The 19335-nt window shown below is 31.6% G+C and overlaps 1 protein-coding gene across 2 annotated transcripts in view; it reads left to right on the top strand.

Annotated features, from left to right (window-relative positions):
* The window catches only part of Rala (Ras-like protein A), a 28644-nt gene extending 9755 nt beyond the window's left edge, over window positions 1-18889 (top strand). The window contains exons 2-6 of one of the 2 annotated variants that reach the window (XM_030388779.2): window positions 10203-10478; window positions 10549-10709; window positions 12568-12742; window positions 15069-15192; window positions 17082-18889. In XM_030388779.2, the coding sequence (XP_030244639.1) occupies window positions 10326-10478; window positions 10549-10709; window positions 12568-12742; window positions 15069-15185 (606 nt within the window). In that variant the 5' untranslated portion in view covers window positions 10203-10325 and the 3' untranslated portion in view covers window positions 15186-15192; window positions 17082-18889. The remainder of the gene's footprint in view (window positions 1-10202; window positions 10479-10548; window positions 10710-12567; window positions 12743-15068; window positions 15193-17081) is intronic. The other variant, XM_030388780.2, reaches the window with a different exon arrangement.
* The last annotated feature ends 446 nt before the right edge of the window (window positions 18890-19335 follow it).

Here is a 19335-nt window from a genome sequence, read left to right as displayed (position 1 = left end):
AACAAAGAAGCAACAGCAACAGCATATAAACAATATATATATATATTTAACACAAAGCAAGTTAACATTCAAAATTATGAGTAATAATTAATCGGGCGATCCAATAGAAACCAAAGCAAAATTGACTATATAAATAGTGAATACAGTCTGTATATATAGCATATGTTTATACATATTATTTAATTGCTGCCACACAGTGCAGCAAAAAAAAAGAAAGAATGAAAGAGAAAACAGCTAGATTAAAGGCTAGAACTCAGATTGGGCGGCTTGCTTCAGCACCAGAGTCTGTTTAAAATCAATTTCTAGCAAATAAATATTATTCCGTCTGGTCTGGTCGATATTTGGCTACTCGTTTCCAATATTATGGCAAACACAAGTCGTGAGCAGATACACACAAACACAAATACAAACACAGTTAGACACATTGTGTATGATTGCCCAAAAGCAAAACATGATGAACTCTTAATACACTCTTCATCAGCACTTAAATTGATACTATACTAAGGGAAACGCAAACAAAAAAGAATATATGAAAAAAAAAAAAAAAAATAAATAAATAAATAAATAAAAATAAAAAATATTTATATATATAAAACATATAAAAACATAAAAAATAAACTTATATTTGTTAAAAAATTGGTAAATAAAATAAAAACAAATATATAAAAAACAAAAAATTAAAAATACTCAAATATAAGAAAAAATATAAAATAAAATAGTAGGACAATAAAGTAAAATAAAAAAAAAATAAAATAAAATTTTGAAAGTAAAAATAAAATATAATTCTATATATATAAATCAAACTTTAATTAAATGAATAGAAATACAAATAAAATAAAACTCAAAAAATTATAGCCTTAAAAGAAGTTAAAAAAAAAAATTATAAGAAAAAAAAAATAAATAAAACAAGCACAGAAAAAATTTATAAATAAAAATAAAACGTTAAACAAATATAAAATACAATCGAGTCACGATAATTCGAAATGGTAAGGGTTGTTTTTTTTTTTTTTTTTTTTCGATTTACACAGAAATTCAAATTATCGAGAACGAGTCTTTTGCCAGAGGATTTTTCGATTTATCGCAATTTTTTATTTAACGGGGTACAAAGTACAAGTAAATAATATATACATAAATATACTTAAAACAATTCAAATAGTAATACAACAAATTAAATTATTAATAAATAAAAAAAATAATTAGAAATATTTAATAAGGAATTACAAAATAAATATAAAAATTGCATAAATAAATTAATAAAATATTTTAAGAATACATATAAAAAATTATATAATACATTTAAATAAATGTAAATAAAATTGGAACGTTGAAGGCTTATTTACGGCCCAAGCGCTACCAGCTCCATTATTCGATTTGCCACGCCCACAATTGGTATACATTATTATTATCGTGTAAATCCTATAGAGGATGAAAACAGTAAATAGGTCGCTAAAATTGGAGTTTGTAGCTCTAAGACTGTAGAAGAGGTAGATTTGTCTGATTTGCCACGCCCCAAACGGGTAGAGAGGAATACTATGTATAATATTTATTTCGGGTGGGCTGTTTCAATCGACTGAAATTGCTGCTGCATCTACATTTTTATTGACTATATCAAACTAAAGAATTATGTTCTTTTTTTTTAATTTTATTTATGCCTATATATACATACATATACATATGTAAGTATATAGAACCAGAAAAATCGTATATCAATTAAGTCTAGCCGCATCTATTGAGATTCAATTGGGCATTAGTTTGGATTGTTTGTTATTTGGGGCTGGGTTGTTTAGCTGTCTGTCTGTCAGCGGGTCGCAATGACGTCATTGCCTCTGAAACTGTTTTTCCTGCGTACGGTAAAAATTAATTTCCGCAAACAAAACAAATGGCAAAAATAGAGTTCTGCTCGGTTTGTTTCTCTTTTTCTGCTGCTGCTGCTGCTGCTGCTTGAGGCCATGCAAAAGTGAGAACGTTGGGAAAATGTTTTCCTTTTGTTAAAAAAAAAAAAAACAAAACAAAAAAAATACTGCTCAACGTTTGTATATATCTTTTGTTATATTATGCTTCTGTCTTCTCTTTTTCAATTTCAATTTCAATTTTTCTCTTTCTTTGTTTTTGTTAATTTGGCATTTTTGTTTTCTCTCTCTGAAAGATTTGGCCCAGAAAAAAACTTGTTGCGTGGTTTCGATTTGTTTTTATTAAAATTTTTTTATTAATGGTTTTTGTTGGCTAATCTCAACATTGGTCTTTGATTTTATTATTGTTCTTCTTCTAGTTCTAGCTTTAGTAAGTACTATTTTTGTTTTTGCCTTAAGACAAAAGTAGTGAAAAGTTTAAAAATAATTTAGCGATTATAAATTCTTTGTAGGATTTTTTATTTGCTTACAAATTAATTATTTGTTCATGAATGTTTCACAAAGAACATTTCACAATTTTTTATAATCCTATTCAGCTGCTCCTTGAATGCCATTATTATCTCTTTCTGTTCCTGCTCCGTCGTGCCTTCAGCTTCCTGAAAAGGCCTCGGGAAGTCTGCAAGTCTGTGCCATATGGCGGCTGCATCATTAGCATGTTGTTTTTGGCCCAGAATTCGATATAGATTCATTGTTCTATTTCTCTCTATTTTTTTTGAATTGGCACAAATCGCAGACGAGCTAAAATACGTCTAAGCGGAACATCTGTCAAAAATTAGTCAGGGACATGAGTCAAATCGAAATCCAATAGATGTAAATCGGGCAAATTGAGCATTCGCTATATTTTTTTGAATACAAAAGAAAGCCAAATTAAATTCTGCTCAATCAATTAAACAAATACAAAATTAAAAATATACTCAATTTCGTAAATATTTTAATTTCAACTGATGCAATATCCGTCTTTGGTGTCCTTTAAATCAAAACATGTTAAAATTTCTATTATAGTATTTGTATATTTTCTGTCTCTAGATACTACTAGTACGTCTATTCTTAAAACGCACATAGAGTTTATGCCAGCAATTATTCACACTGCCATAAATGTATGAAAAGTTTAGCTTTTACTAAAATTAAAATTTAGACTAACTAACCCAACTAACTTTGAGTTCTTTTTGCTAGCTAAATCATTTTTCATTTTTATGTTTTTCTTTTTGTTACCTTTTAATTTGATGTGAGTCACGGAGAATTCTAGTAGCGTGTGTGAAAGCTTAGCGAATTTCTGGCGTTGCTGTGCTCAAAAGTCTACTTAATTTATGATATAAACAATATTAAAAAAAAAAAAAAAAAAAACAACAAAACTGAGATTTTATGCACTTCAAGTTTGTCTAACTTGTTTACTAACTTGACGCACTTTTTTTTTTTTTATTATAAGTGAAAGTAGGGCAACTACGAAGGCTGCTTAGCAGCATATAAGTATATTTTGTATGCATAACTATACCACTTTAATACTTTTGGGTGCAACATATGAGTCAAAAAGCCACTGAAAATAAATTTCAAATAAATAGAAATTGTTCTTAGAAGTCCATAAAGCAAATATCAACCATTCACGCTTAAATATAACATACATACACTCACATATGCACAGTTGACGTAGGACTGCAATATGCTATGTAAGGTTAAATATTGAATATATTTTTTAGGATAGACTAACTATTTGTAGATAAGAGATAATATCATATGTACAATTTTTTTATTTTATTTTTTTTTTAAGAATTCATTTATTGCAGCTTCTGTCTTAGACTCTATAGCGCAGTCATCGCTAAACCTTAACCTAAGTCTCGTACTCGTTACTAGTATTTGATATATGTATATTTTTTTTACTATCTTGTTAAAAACTCGCTCGAAAAGCTGAAAGACATGGGAAATGAATTACAGTCGAGTCCCATTAATCAGTTCTTATCGATTTACACAGAAATTCCAAATATCGAGGGCTATCGAGAACAAATTCCTTTCAAGGGAATAGAATTATTTTCGATTTATCGCGATATTCGATTAATCGGGGTACAAATGATCGAGACTCGACAAAATATAGTTACTTGAAGATTGCGACAAATGGACAATTCACACAGTTATTTGCAGTACTTGGTTTAAGATAACGTTACTCTTTCAGGTCAAATTCCAAGCTGAATATCAAACTTTGAAATAAGTTTTGTAAGACTTGAAAAGATTTTTTCCTGAGAGCTTTTCTATCCCAATGCCGTCCAGTGTATTTATATATCTCGACCGATTCTGAGTTCAAGTCAAATGTTCTACACAATGTATGTGCTCAGAGCATACATATATGTTTCAATATACATATATACATATGTAATATTATAATTCATAATATCACTATCTATCAAATTCTCAAGCGAAAGAAAAACCGCAAACAAAAAAAGACGTGCCAAAGGCTAATCAGAAATTGATTGCATTAACGCGTAATTTCATTAATTATATACATATACAAACACACATACATGTATGTATAGTATGTGTGTGTGTGTGTTTGTGTTTGTGGGTGATGAATCAATGGGCGTGCAACGCCGCATGTTAACTGGCAAATGTTCAGTTCATTTTTGCTAGCGCTTACGTTGCGTATGAGTAATATTGCAATAAAAAGACCAAGTTGTTAATTTGTTGTTGCGGTTTCATGTACATGTGTAGCGCATGTCAACAGCATCAAATGCAATAGCATATACCTATGTATATATATAGAGCGAGAGATATATATATTGGCTATATATATATATATATATATATATATATATTTATAAGATGCTTACCTATTGGGCAATTATAAATTAGTCTTATCGTCTCTATATAAACATTATCGCATTCGATTGTTAAACACATATACACACTATATACAATTTGTACAGTATTTGATATATATATATATATATATGTATATATTCAAAAATCGTTTGATTTCATTTTGTTTATCCTTGAATCGAAATGAATGAAAATTAAATTGCTGACAGAGTCTCCAACTAGTTGGGTAATTCGAACACTAACTGCGGCGATATAATTTTTATATATGTATACATAATTATATGTTTCAGTTTATACACAAATATATGTATAAAAAAAAATATGTGTTTACTTTGATTAATTGCTTTTTTCCGATTTTTTTTTTCGCCAATCTTATCATTTTTGACTTATTTTCAACTCATTTGAAATGAATCACAAACTGACAAACAATGTGTCGATAAATAGTAGCAAATTTTGAGGATTCTTCTGAAAAACACCTCCAGGATGTTGCCTTATCCAATGAAGCCTTCTCGTTAAGACCTACTAAATTATTTATCCAATTGTCTACTGCCTCTACGACATTGTAGAGACTTTCTGATCAGTTTCGTTGTCTGTGGGTAGAAATGATCACCAACTATCCAGAAATTTGTCTTTGCCTAGATCTTTTGTCATAGATCTATAGTCTAGACAAAAGCAATTATATTCTTACGTTAAAGGGAATCTTTATTATTACAGATAATACTTGGCATTGATGTTAAGAAAGCAGTACAGTCAATGCAAAATAAGAGAAACTTGACTGTAAGGCATCTATGCAAAGGGACTGATTGGTATTACTTGGCTAATGATCATATGTGACTATAGCTTGAGTCTGTACTCCTTATATACCATGAAATGCTTTTTGCGGAACATCCAATTTGTTTTATAGACAAATTCAAAGGGAAAAAATCATTGTTTGGTGTGATTGGGATCTTGCATTATTTTAGTTGTTGGTTTATGTTCAGGAAAAAGTAAACAAACTAATTTAACAAACTTTCCGCATTACCCACAATCTGCTATCTTGATTCCTTGCTGCTTTTGTATACCTCTTAATGAAAGTAAAATGAGTATATTTGTCCCTGTGAACGTTAACCCCTTCGATACTATAGACGCTAGAGACTTTTAATTTAGAATATTGAATTTGGAATGTATTGTAAAGTGTCCAAATTTTCCCGATCCGAGCGTGGCAAATCGGAAAATGCATTTTTATTTGGTATTTGTGCAAAAATAATAATAATAATTAAGAATAATATATATAATAAAAAAATAATAATTTATAATAATATAAATAATATGTTAATAATAATTTATAAAAATATATATAATATAATAATATAGCAATATAATAATAATACAAAATACAATCTTCTAGGGGCGTGACAAGTCGAAATATAAATCCGGCAGCGCATGGGCCGTGAATGAGTATTCAGCAGTCGGTAGAGCCCGATCGCATCCTTCTCACTTGTTTGATATTGGTTTAACAAAACTTCTTTACAAACTTTTGCTATGACTAACAAATAAACGAAATTCTATATGACCCTGAATTCATTGAAAAGTCGCATTCAGGGTATGCTGGGTATACCTAAGTCTACGTGAAAGACGGAAGGAGCTTGAAACTATAAGTATACAAATATACATACATTTAAATAGTATCCGAGTCGATATATTTTTTGCTCTTTGTTTGCGCACTAAAAATTTGCTTCACACACATGAAATCGATTAAAATCGATATGCATTGCTTAATGCGAAAGGGCACGGCATGGATTTTAGGGTATACTCTGTTTGGGCACGCCGGCTTGAAGCAATTTGACTCGGTTTTTCTTTTCATTTCATGCTGGTGTGACTGGAAATTTAGTTGCGAGAGTCAGCCAGTCGAGCGGGGCGTGGGAGTTTTTTTTGTGTTCGTTTTCTTTTCTTGTTTTGCAGCTCCACTGTTCTGTGTGTGTGTGTGTGTGTGAGTGTATTTGTTGTTGTTGCTGTTTTTGTATAGTTTCAGGTCTATTGATTGACGCGCTCGTTTGGCTGCTGGCGATTACTCATACGCCGCGTGGCACTCGTCGAGTTGCTGCTGTTGCTTGTCGTTTGTTTGTTTGTTTGTTCGTTGTACTTGTTGCGCACATTAGTTTATTTGACAGCTGCTGCTCTTGCCGTTTCTGTCTGTTTTCGATTCCCAGGCGTTGTCTAACCGAAGCTCATCTCATTTGGCAACAACAGCGACCGCAAGCGATTCAAGTTCAGTTGGGCAGCGCACATTGCAGTTCTTTATTTTGTGGGTCAGTGGCGGTACGCCCCTGCTTGGGCGTCTCATATTTAATATATAATATTTGTTTTTTTTTTTTTTTTTTTTTTTTTTTGTGTTTGTCAAAACAAATGTCACTTGTTGTTAGCTGTTATCTGAGCAGATTCATGTTGGCTGAAAGCCTTCATTCATTCAAATATTACGCACGCACATACACACACACATACGCATACATATGTATGTCTGTACATATATGCCTTATGGCCACATAAATCATTTTCGTCATAAACATTTCTAGTCGCTCTTCCGCTTTGATCACCCTATACAGACGATCATAATGCCTATATTGTATACATAATGCCAACTCTGACATAATCAAATAATTTTACAATTTGAAAAGAAATTCCTAAAACAAAAAAAAAAAAAGCTTTTTTAGTTAGAGTACAAAAAATAAATTATTTGTTGGTTTTTTTTCTTCATTTTTTTTTAAAGTTTGCTTCTGATTAATTCCCTTTAATATGTCATATTTGAGTATGTAAACTTGAAGCTTTCGGCAACGCCCATTTGCTTATCTTCATTTAGTTAAAAATTATAGTAGGTATTGCTTGAATAAAAGCACCAGATCAAATCACTATCAATATTCGCTTAGTGGTAGTGATTCATTATTCATTACATTAAGTTCATAGAGAGAGTTAATCAAAATTGTTTGATAAACCTTAAAACTATTACAGTCAATTTAAACTCTTATCAATTCTTATCTGAAAATAGCTATGAATTATATAATAGCCAGCTTGTATTAGGCTATAGTTAGACAAATTGCAATCGATTATTATCTAATCTACGTCTATTGACAGCCAAATTTTATAAATTATCGATAGCTAGTTTGGGTTAAATTGAACACTTATATTAATATTCGTTCAAGATAAATCGATGTTAACTGGTAATTTGTAGTACGTTAGCCTTCTTATCCTAATGTTATTAAAGTTAATCGTAAATGATAATAATTCTCAGTGCATACATTTCTGTGAGTTCCAATTATCGATATACAAAGTGCATATAGTTTGGATAATCTCATCAGTCTATTATAACAGCTCCTGAAGTTTAATTGTAATCGATAATTATCAATAGATAAATCGTTTTGGCATGTAAATATCAACAGACAAATTAATTATGGCTTTTTATCGATAACTAATGACGGCCAGATCGTATAAATATATTAATAAGTAAGATAAATGCTTACTATCGAATCGAAAATTATCGTTTTGCGTTATCTTAAAACAAGTGTAGACCAATCGAAATTCCCAACGTAAAATAAATTGTGTTTGAATTCAATAGAAAAGTTTTAATCGATTACTGAATGTATAAGCATTTCAATAGCTGTAATCGATAAATGCTTCAATAGCCACAAACGATAATTGAATATATAAGCCTTTCAATAAATACATTGCATAAGATAATTGCCAAATAAATCGATAATTTTCGATCAAAATGTTGCATTTAATACTTAATTGAGGGACAACATATAAATTGGGTGTGGGGCCTCCAGGAGACAAATTCTATAAGATTAGAAATATAAGCAATAAAAAAATTGTATTTAAAATGTTGTTAAATTTTTCGTCAATGAATTGTGATTATCAAAGTTGATTTATCTAGAATAGATATAAATTAATAGCAAATTTATTAACTATATTCTGGGCATATGTATGTAAAGTTTCGATTAATTAATGAATGGCTATCGTTTAACTGTAGGCATGAACCGTTATGCGTAGACATTCCCAACGGCAGCGGCGAATCTCATCGGTCTATGACAACAGCTCATCAGCTGTTGCGATGTAATTAAATCGCCTTGGCTCTTAGGCACTCTTCCACAGCCCACCTCTCCCTCTCCCTTTCCCTCTCTCTCTCTCTTTCTGTCTACCCCTTGTCGCACTCCTCTCCTCTCTTTCGCTTGGTTCTTTTTATAACAAACTTGATCTCTTGTCTCGGCCCACTGCTGAATTGGCTGCTAGCCAAATGGCCACGTGGCTGGTCAATCAGCCAGTCAGTCAGCCAGCCAGAGCGTTCATCTAACTGTGTGTCTGTGTGTGTATTAGTTTGTGTGTCAATTTTGTTGCGGCTGTATGTATGTTTCTGCCAGGCCGCTGCAGCCAAGCCATACGCAATTTTACGCCTTAATTTATTGCAATCGATGACGACAACGCGTCGCTCACAAGAGGCTAATTGCGAATGGCGGCCACAAACAGAAACAACAAAAACAAATTGTTGTTGCCATTGTTGTTGTTGTTGTTGCTGTTGTTGTTGTGCCTTTGAGTTCGGTTTTGGCCAGCTCTGCATTATGCTATTCACATGCCTGCTGCGCGCTGTGTTTGTAAAAAGTTCATTCAACCGTTATTGTTTTGCCGTACCTTGTACCCAATGGCAAGCGGGTATGATGAGTGAACTGAACTCGATCTAGTTGTTGACTGTAGCTAACTAAGAATACAATTTGCAGCAATGTTTGCCAAGCTTCTCTGGCACAGGGTATCTTGCAGTCGATCAAAGCCCACTAGAGTATGCTGTAATGCTTCATTTGCCAATTTGCGTAGAGTGGCCAAAGGAAACAAATAAAATGAAAACAGCATAGCTTTTATGCATTAACAACAAACAACAAAAACAATGAACTCAGATCGGCTTTGCCATAGCCTGGAGCATGGATGAATATAACAATATATATATAAATATTTATATATACATAATATTTATATGTATGACACTTTGTGCGTTTGCCCATTCATTTATCCATATCGTAGACAAACTGCAGCTCTACCAGTTATCCCAGTCGCAACGAAAAACCATTCCTAAAATCCCATTTAGAGTAGTTTAATCTGGTTTTTTTATTGTAACCAAACTATATAAAAAATTGGGAAGGAAATACACAAAGCCCATTAATGACATATAATTAGAGACAGCCATGCAGGAAGTCTGCGTAAATGGCAGCCGTTAAAGGCAGGTGTCACTGTAGTGTTAGCTGGCTTACATAAGGCGCAAATGTTTCGTCAGTTATGAGAGACAGCACAACAAGTCAATACCCCTGGCCGTATATGGTTCAATTGTTGAACGGTTGAATGACTTGGAGAGTCAACGACAACGGCAACTGTCTGTTGCCGGCTATTTTAGCCATGTCCCAAAACAGGAAGCCCAATCGAAAATAGCTAACGAAACTCTTCAACCCTTTCTCTCGCTCTATCTTGCAGCTAAACAAGCCAGAGCGTGACTGAGCGAGCGAGCGTTTGCCAAAGAGACCGAGTGCAGTGTACAGCGCATCTTAATCCCGCCCGGACAGCAGTCGCCCCCTATCCCTAACACGTTCCATCGCCATGAGCAAGAAACCGACGGCCGGCCCGGCGCTCCACAAGGTCATCATGGTGGGCAGCGGCGGTGTTGGTAAATCGGCCCTCACCTTGCAGTTCATGTACGATGAGTTTGTCGAGGACTACGAGCCCACCAAGGCCGATAGCTATAGGAAAAAGGTAAACTCCATTGGCGGGGACCAACAGTTGCCGCGAAAATATTCACACCTATCTTTTCAAACCCGTTCAGGTTGTGCTCGATGGAGAGGAAGTACAAATAGATATACTAGATACAGCCGGCCAGGAGGACTACGCAGCGATCAGAGATAATTATTTTCGCAGCGGCGAGGGTTTCCTCTGCGTCTTCTCAATCACAGACGACGAAAGCTTCCAGGCCACCCAGGAATTCAGGTGAGTGTGTGTCTCGGCGAGTGTATGTCAAGTGGGCGTGTCAGCCCACAAGTGTGCCTGAACAAGTCTCACAGCAGCGCCGCAGCCAACCAAGTGCTACTGTCCCAGCAACACTTTCTAATTAGTGGCCCCAGGTCTGAAATTCAAAATCTTAAAGTCTAAAGTCATTCCTAGGCGTACGTAAAATGCAGTACAATAAAACTTGTCATTAGCATAAAGGAACAAATTAGTCGGTAGTGCCTCGCAAGTTATCGATTCTTAGCGACGATAAGGAGATGACTTAAAAAGAAAAGTATAGCTCAAACATTTAAGATTTAAGTCGGAACTGACATGTCTAGATCGACATAGCTCTTGGTCCTACTCAAGAATGTTTAGTATAATACCGATAATTCGAAATGGCAAGAGGATCAGTTTTGTTATTTTTCGATTTTCACAGTAATTCAAATAATCGAGAATTATTGAGAACGAATTTCTTTCAAGAATATAGAATTTTTTTGTTTTCGATTTATCGAGATTTTCAATTTAGTGGGGTACACATTATCCAGACTCGACTGTATATGTATGAATGTACTAGATCTACCAGATCTTCTTCTATCTAGCTACAATCATTTTCAAACACCTATCGAACGAATCCTGAACCGATTATTGATTAAACAATAGCTTATATCTATTGCAATGTCAATCGCATTGAGGATGCTCTTAAATTCCGTATTGCTCTTCATCTCTACTTGACGTCGTCAAAAGGGGGCCGTCTATGGAAATTTTAAATACATTTCACATTTAAAATAAGTTCAGGGGTTTAATTAAAAACATTGTTCACAATTCATAGCTAGACAGTTGGACATTTCTAAAATTAAGGAATTTCTTGTCATATACAACCTTTAATAGATAAGCTGCATATAAAGAATATTCCCATATTGCTTAAAGACATTCAAGATTGTCGAACTTTGTGAAAATTTGATCATAGACCGAAACTTTGCTTTGATTAAATCAGTTGAGTAACCTTTATAGAAAGTGAATGGAAGAGAGCAAAACAATTTCTTATCGGGTTTAGCTTTTCAGTTATCATTAAGCCAAATACAGTTGAGCTTTATACGCCTTATATATGCATTCATGAATCCAGTGAACTAAGCCCATAACAGATATATCTATAGCATATATCATATATAGCATATATATGTGTGAAGGGATAGTTCCTTAAGTAAGCAATTCAATTTTTCGACCTCGTCTGATTCCAAAAATTTGCATAAGTTCATATAAAACTGATCTTAATTTTGGTATAGGCGGAAATATATAAATACATACAACTTCTAATATTTAGACTCATTCTATTACTTTGGGGAGTGATAGGTGAGTATATGTTTTAGGTTTTTAGTTTAGCTTTTATGTTTCCCGTTGACCTATATAAACAAACTAAACTGCCGATAGTTTGCTCAATTTGCGCGATAGTTTGCTGTTAATCAACTTATTGCTCACTTGTTAGGCTAGGCCCATGTTTTTATGCTCCCATTAACCTCAATTCGAGCGGAGAGCCCGAGGCGGCGCATGAGAGAGCCCGAGTCTTAAGTTAGTACACACAAACAGTGGGGGCATAGAGCCCGTGGGTGCTGGCGCCTGTTAACTGACATATGACAATTATGAAGTGTGACTGGGTGTGGCTCGGCAGGCGCGATAGCTGGGCCACAAGTTGAGTATGTGGGCTGTGAGTCACGATATGGCATGGCATGGCATGGCATGGGGTGGGGTGGTGTGGTCTGGCATGGCTTGGCGAACCGTTTGATAAGCATTTTATCCGTTACTTTGGCAAATATTGTTCAACTGACGAATCTATTCCATCCCATTCCATTCTTACACGCAGAGAACAAATATTGCGGGTGAAAAATGATGAGAGCATACCGTTCCTGCTGGTGGGCAACAAATGCGATCTAAATGACAAACGGAAGGTGCCGCTCAACGAGTGCCAGGTGAGGGCGCAGCAGTGGTCCGTGCCCTACGTGGAGACCTCGGCCAAGACGCGTGAGAATGTGGACAAGGTAAGTGCGGTTAGAGCTGGCAAATGACTCTGTGAGTTTTAACTCGCGATTTGAAACGGAATATGAATCAGTCTGTATACATATATACATACATATATATGTATATGTATGTATATGTATATGGAATATTTAATGTAACAACATTTGCAGCAACATTTTTGAAGGCTCTTCAACAATTGGCTTAAACGAGAAAACCCAATGAAATGTGGGCAAATGAATATGAATTATGAATTATGAATTATGAATCATGAATGAATCAATCAGAAAGCTGAAAAATGAGACCACAGAAAACGAAATGCAAAAATTTATTGCACACATTTTATTCGTTCTTTTTCATTTGTCATTTGTTTTTATTTTCTCATATATATGTATATATAGAATATACATATATATATATGACAATTGTTATTCCTTTTGAGTTTATGTGTGTTTTTTGTATTTTGTGATTACCACACACTGTAATCAGCTGCAGCAACAACAGCAACAACAACAACTTCAAGTACTTACTCTCATATTAGTTTTCTTCTCGTCTTCTGTTACGATTCACATTTTTGTATGCTTATCTCAAGCGTTTTGCACATTGCAAATCTTTAGCCAAACAATTTTATGGCCACTTGTTGTTTTGGGCTTTTACCGTACGATACACGCACACGCACACACATACACACACGCACAGCCACACACATAGTTAGTTATCAAGAAAGCTAGTAGTACCATATCAGTGAGCATAGCAACGTTTATGCCATGAACTGTTTTTGCGTATTCAAAGCGATAATTGACAAACGAATTTGCGTAATTGGATTGCCATTGCAGCCGGATGTTTCAACGAAATTACGGCTTTAGTTATAGAATTTATATTTATTTTATAAATGTATTTATTGTTAGTAAACATTTTTCAATAATATTCTCAAAGGTTTTTTCTTTATAGGTGCAAAAAAAAACACTTAGTTTTTTTTTCAAATAGAAATCGGAATTAGAAGAGCTAAAGAATTTTAGAAATAATAAAAAATAATCAATTAAAAATATAATATTTTCTTTTTTTCACACTTAATCATTTAAGACACTTTTATTATTTAAATAATAGTTTGTCCATTTAAAAAAAATTTATAAATAAATAATAATAATCCTTTTAATATATTTAAGTTACAATAATATTTATTTATTTAATAAGTTGCAATAATATTATAAAAATTAATCATATAATTTTTATTATTTACGAACAATATTTTTTTAGAATTTCCAAACTTTTTTTTTATCAAGCTGGAATATGAAAAAAAAAAAAAATTTTATTGAATTTAAAAAAAAAAAATTGTTTAGATGTTCCAGAAAATAAATTTTAGGTTCGAAATTCATGACGTGATATTTGCCCTAAAATAGAACTTTAAAAACTTCTTCAAATAGTTTAAAATAATATAAAAAGTAATTTTTACTTTATATATACATACAGATGCATTTATGTGATTTAGTTATACTTCTTAAGCTATTATGGAACACCGTATTTGTTTAGAAATTCACAATTCCTTCAAATAAGTAGATTGAAATGAAAATTAAATACTTTGAGAAAATATTTAGAAGAAATTCGTCGAAAAAACACGTAGAGGAATATTTAGAGGTAATACTGAACAGAAGTGGTTGGAGAAAAAAACAATACTTAGAAGAAATACTTAGAAGATTTGGAAGAAATACTTAGAAGAAATTCTTAGAAGTGCTTAAAAAGAAAATTTTTAGAGGAAATATTGCTGACTAAATTTTACATTATATACTTTTATAGTATTCAATCAATATTTATTGAAAATTTTCATTTTTGACAAATTTGTGAGTTGACAGAAAATTTAAATTAAATTCATTAAATTAAATTCTAGGCGACTTATTTTAGTGCTGAGATTTTCAGGAAACATACGATTAAACAAAACTTGATATCAAAATTAACATAAGAAGTGTATTGAAAATATCGTTATCGATTAAAATCGCAGCACGCTTTACAGCAATGTTATCGCTATCGTTGTGGCTTATGGATGTTGTGTAAAGAATTGTACCAAATATTTAAATGTTTTAAATGAATTATTATTTTATGTTGTTTTTCATTTTTCGTATTGCCAGCGCATCGATGTACAATGTCTCACAAAAAATGCAATTCAATGTCCAAACATGGCACAAGAAACACATAAACGAATCAAACCTCTCAAACACTAACCCCACACACTTAAGAAAAGTTAATCACAACAACAAAAAAATCTTAATATATCTACATTTTCAATAGATATATATCTATATCTTTATATATATATATACGTACATGTATGTTTTATTCCCATCACAATTGCAGGTATTTTTTGATTTGATGCGCGAAATAAGATCACGAAAAACCGAAGATTCGAAAGCCACGAGCGGGCGTGCTAAAGATAGATGCAAGAAGCGGAGACTTAAGTGTACCCTACTTTAGGCATTAGGTGCATACGAAACAACAATTAAATATATATATATATAATTTCAATTAAACAAAACAAGCAATTATTTAAATATCTCTCTCACACACACACACACGTACACAAACACACTTTGCGTAATACCTTAATATTATAGATCCCTTAAGTACTTTTGTAGCTTGCCCTCTTTCGCTTTTGGCTTTTTGCAACACTAAAACTCCACTTTGGTTCTAACAATAACTACATTTACTTATTTTATATGATTTAGATTTAGATTTGGTATCGTTAATTAATTAATTTAATTTTTAATTTACTTTGACTTTAATCTACATATGAATAACAACATAAACCACACTAATATTAAGTAGAAAAACCTTACATATCGGTTGACCACAATATTTACTAACTCAACCAAACCACCAATCGACTCAGTGAACTAACTACCTAATGAGTCTAGCATGTTTATAATCCATATTCTATGTATTTACTAAATTGTATGCCAAGCTAAATCGGACTTTCTGAAAGTAAGATATCTTCTTGAACATCGAACTTGAGCAGAATAACAAGTTATTTTTGTTTTTAGGGTGTTTTCTTGCTTTTAGTATTAGAACTGAATTCATGGATATACATAAGTCGATATCATATTTATCGATATGTTAAACATTAAGAAATTTAAATGTGAAATGAATCTATAATATTATCTTCTTCTTAGCTTCAGAGCTAATCGATAACAAATTGATCGATAAGGGATTTGTAATGGAACAAAAATTATGTTATTTCTAATATCAATTAAGATCAAATATGATCAACATCATATATAGTCTTTTAATAGTATAGATAAACAATAAATATATCGATATCTTTTTCTCGCCATATATTGCTTTTAAAGTATAATTTAACATAGAACTTAATTACCTAAATATATAAATATATGGTTCTTTCAATGTGAAGAAATTCACAATATTTTTCGATAACAAGTTTATCGATATAGTGCTCTAGATCAAGAACCAATTACATTTGGCATAAATTTTGCTTATGTTAAGCTTTAGCATTATTCAAATTTATTCACTTAATAATAAACAATTAGTATTAAACAATTTAAGAAATGTTAGACTCATAAGGAATCTGATAAACTTATATATAAAACAATTTAGCATTCAATTTTAAAGAACATCGACTCTGCAGGCTTAACAGTTCATATGTACACACACTCACACATACATATATGTATACATATTATATATATGTGCCTTATTTTTGGTAACTTTAGCAGAATTTAATAATTGAAGTAGAGTCAAGACTGCCAACTAAATTGAGCATAGAACCAAAGCCTTAACTCAATTGAAAATCTAATATTTTTATGCTCATTCAGGACGAATGTGAGATGAGTATATTGGTTTGGTCTGTCCACTCGTCCGAGAAAAATCAGTGAGTCTGACAGCGTTTGAGCTGTAAATGAGTATTCTATAGTCGGATATGACCGACTCATTTAAATATTTGAAAATATTTAGAAAAAATTATGCTTTTGGTTTGCAGTCTTGGCAAATGTATTATAAATATGTCATTTTTGCAAAGGCATATTTCAATTCAATTTATAAAAAGTAACAAAGAACCCCGCCTAGTTATTAAGTACCATGATTTGCTTCGGTTATTCTCTTCTTCCTTTTTTTTTGTTGTTGTATTTTGCTTTAGTTTGGTTTTTATTTTGGTATTCTACTTTTCTTTCAATTTGGTTTTATGGTGTATGAAATTTTTTGCTTTCGGTTTTAGACACTTTCAAAATTTTGTAATTCTAGAACAAATTAACCCCCCCAAAACAAAAAAAAACCAAAAAAAAGAAAGTAATAATTAATAATGATAATAAACAGTTGGCAACATGTTATTAATCGTCATCATTGTGTGCTCTTCTGCAGGTATTTTTCGATCTAATCAGGGATATTTCATCACGCAAAAAACAACGTCAGATGGACGTGAAAGAGCCGGCGAAGCCTTCTCCTTGCTGCCAATTGTTGTAAAGAAAAAAAGAAAGAAATAAAGGAAAGTGAAGAGAGAACAAAAACAAAGCGAGAAACAATAGGAATCGAGCAACTGCGGCACGAACAACAGCAATCGCGGACTCACATGCAACACGACACATGGAACAACAACAATGGCCACACGGATATGCCGCAACAACAACAACAACAGCAACCAGCAACAAAATAAAAAAGTGAAATAATAATAATCAATAATAATAATGATAATAAATTGTGTTATGTTAATAATATTTAGTAACAAGCAGCAACAACAACAACAGCAGACAAAAAACTTGTATCAAAATTTTGTGCGACATTTCAACGATGATAAAAATTTACAAATAAATTATGAATGATATGTAATATACATAATTAAATCGAACTCTTCAGTTATGTTTAGGCAACAATACTACTACTAATAATAATAATAATAAAAAAGAAAAAAAACAAAGAGAGAGACAATGAAATCAAATGTTTTACAGCACAGCGCCAGCTTTTCATTTGTAATTGAACAAAATAAATAATTATTTATCAATTTAGCAAGCTGAAATAATAACAAATTTATATACAAAACTTATTCTATTTTTAATTTTATTATTATTATTTCTAATTTTTTTTTTTTTTTGTATAAAGTAATAGCAAAATGTCAAGCAAAGCAAAGGATACACACACATATATATACATACAGAAAAGCTTTTTATAAATATATATATAAATATACATATACACACACACACTCAATTTAAATACACATAATATTAGTTTAAAAATATATAATTGTAAAATGCAGCTGCAGGTTGATATCAAACTCCATCTCTAATAATGATATTACATGTACTTTAAAAACAAAAACAAAAACAAAAACGAAAACGAAAATCAATGAAAAAGCAAAACTCTTATGCAAATTTTTGTAATTTTCTAACTAGCCACAAATGCAAACAAAACTTAATCTAAAAGTTAAACTATAAAAAAAAATAAATCATAATATAAAATTAATAAATTTAGCTGCTTCAATCATTTGTTTCTTAATAATTTCGATATACAATTTTTTTTACAAAAGTTTTTTTTTTAATCTTGTTTATATTTTATTTCTTTTCGGTTTCTTGCAACTGCATTCTGTATTTTAGTCTATAAGCTATTATTATTATTATTATTCTAATTATTATTATGATTATTATTAGAATGGTAATACCTACATCTAATTATTATTAAATATATAAGTTATGCAATTTACTTGATTTTTTTCTCACTGTGCATTTTGCTATTCAATTTGCTGAACACATTCATTTTGTTCATATTTTTGTTTTTGTGTATGATAAATTATATTATAAACAGAAATCAGTAAAACGAAAAATGTTGCTATATATGCATAGATTATATGTATATAAATATATACATATGTATATATATATATATATTACGATAAGGGGCCTAGGGAGCAGCAGCAACAGCAGCCGAACATCATTTTAAGCGTTCTACTCACACACACACATACACTTCTTTTTTCTCTCACTTCTATACACAAACACTCAGTCCCTTATATATATTATATATATATCGGAATTTAAATAAGAGTAACTATTTTTTTTAACATCAATAGCAAAGCATTTTTTATAAACTATTATAATGATTATGAGTAAAACTGGATACGAAACAAAAACAACATATGTTTAGCTTGCAAATAAACAAAACTATGAAAAATAAAAGCGTTTTTTATTTATCGATAACTATTACACTTGCTGTGAATTGCTTTACCATCATAGATATCAACATACTTGACGGGTAATTTGTTGATTTAAAAATTAGCTATGAAGTTAATAGCTCTTACATCTTGAGATCTAGAATATATTGCATTTCGATTTATGTCTATTTTATACAATTTTTATATATATTTTTTTTTATTTTTTTATATTTCCTCTTCTTTTGTGGAAAAAGAACTCATACTTGAGACGAATGCTTTATGCACCGTCAGTCAAATCGTCATTCTGGCTGGAAAAAACCTCTTCTAGTACTTAAATCCATTTTGGAACCAGGAACCATACTGTATTAACTTTCAAGTCGATGCCCCTAAATATGCTCTAAATGAGCATGGCCTGCGTCCAATTCATACAATTCATACCCTTTTCAGCGACTTTTTTGTGTTTTGGCTAAT

The sequence above is a fragment of the Drosophila navojoa genome, chromosome X (genome assembly GCF_054131105.1).
Source record: "Drosophila navojoa isolate 15081-1374.11 chromosome X, UAZ_NAV_1.0, whole genome shotgun sequence".
Lineage (NCBI taxonomy): Eukaryota > Metazoa > Arthropoda > Insecta > Diptera > Drosophilidae > Drosophila > Drosophila navojoa.
The sequence above is the reverse complement of the archived record's forward strand: the minus strand, read 5'-3'. Positions and strand labels throughout refer to the sequence as shown.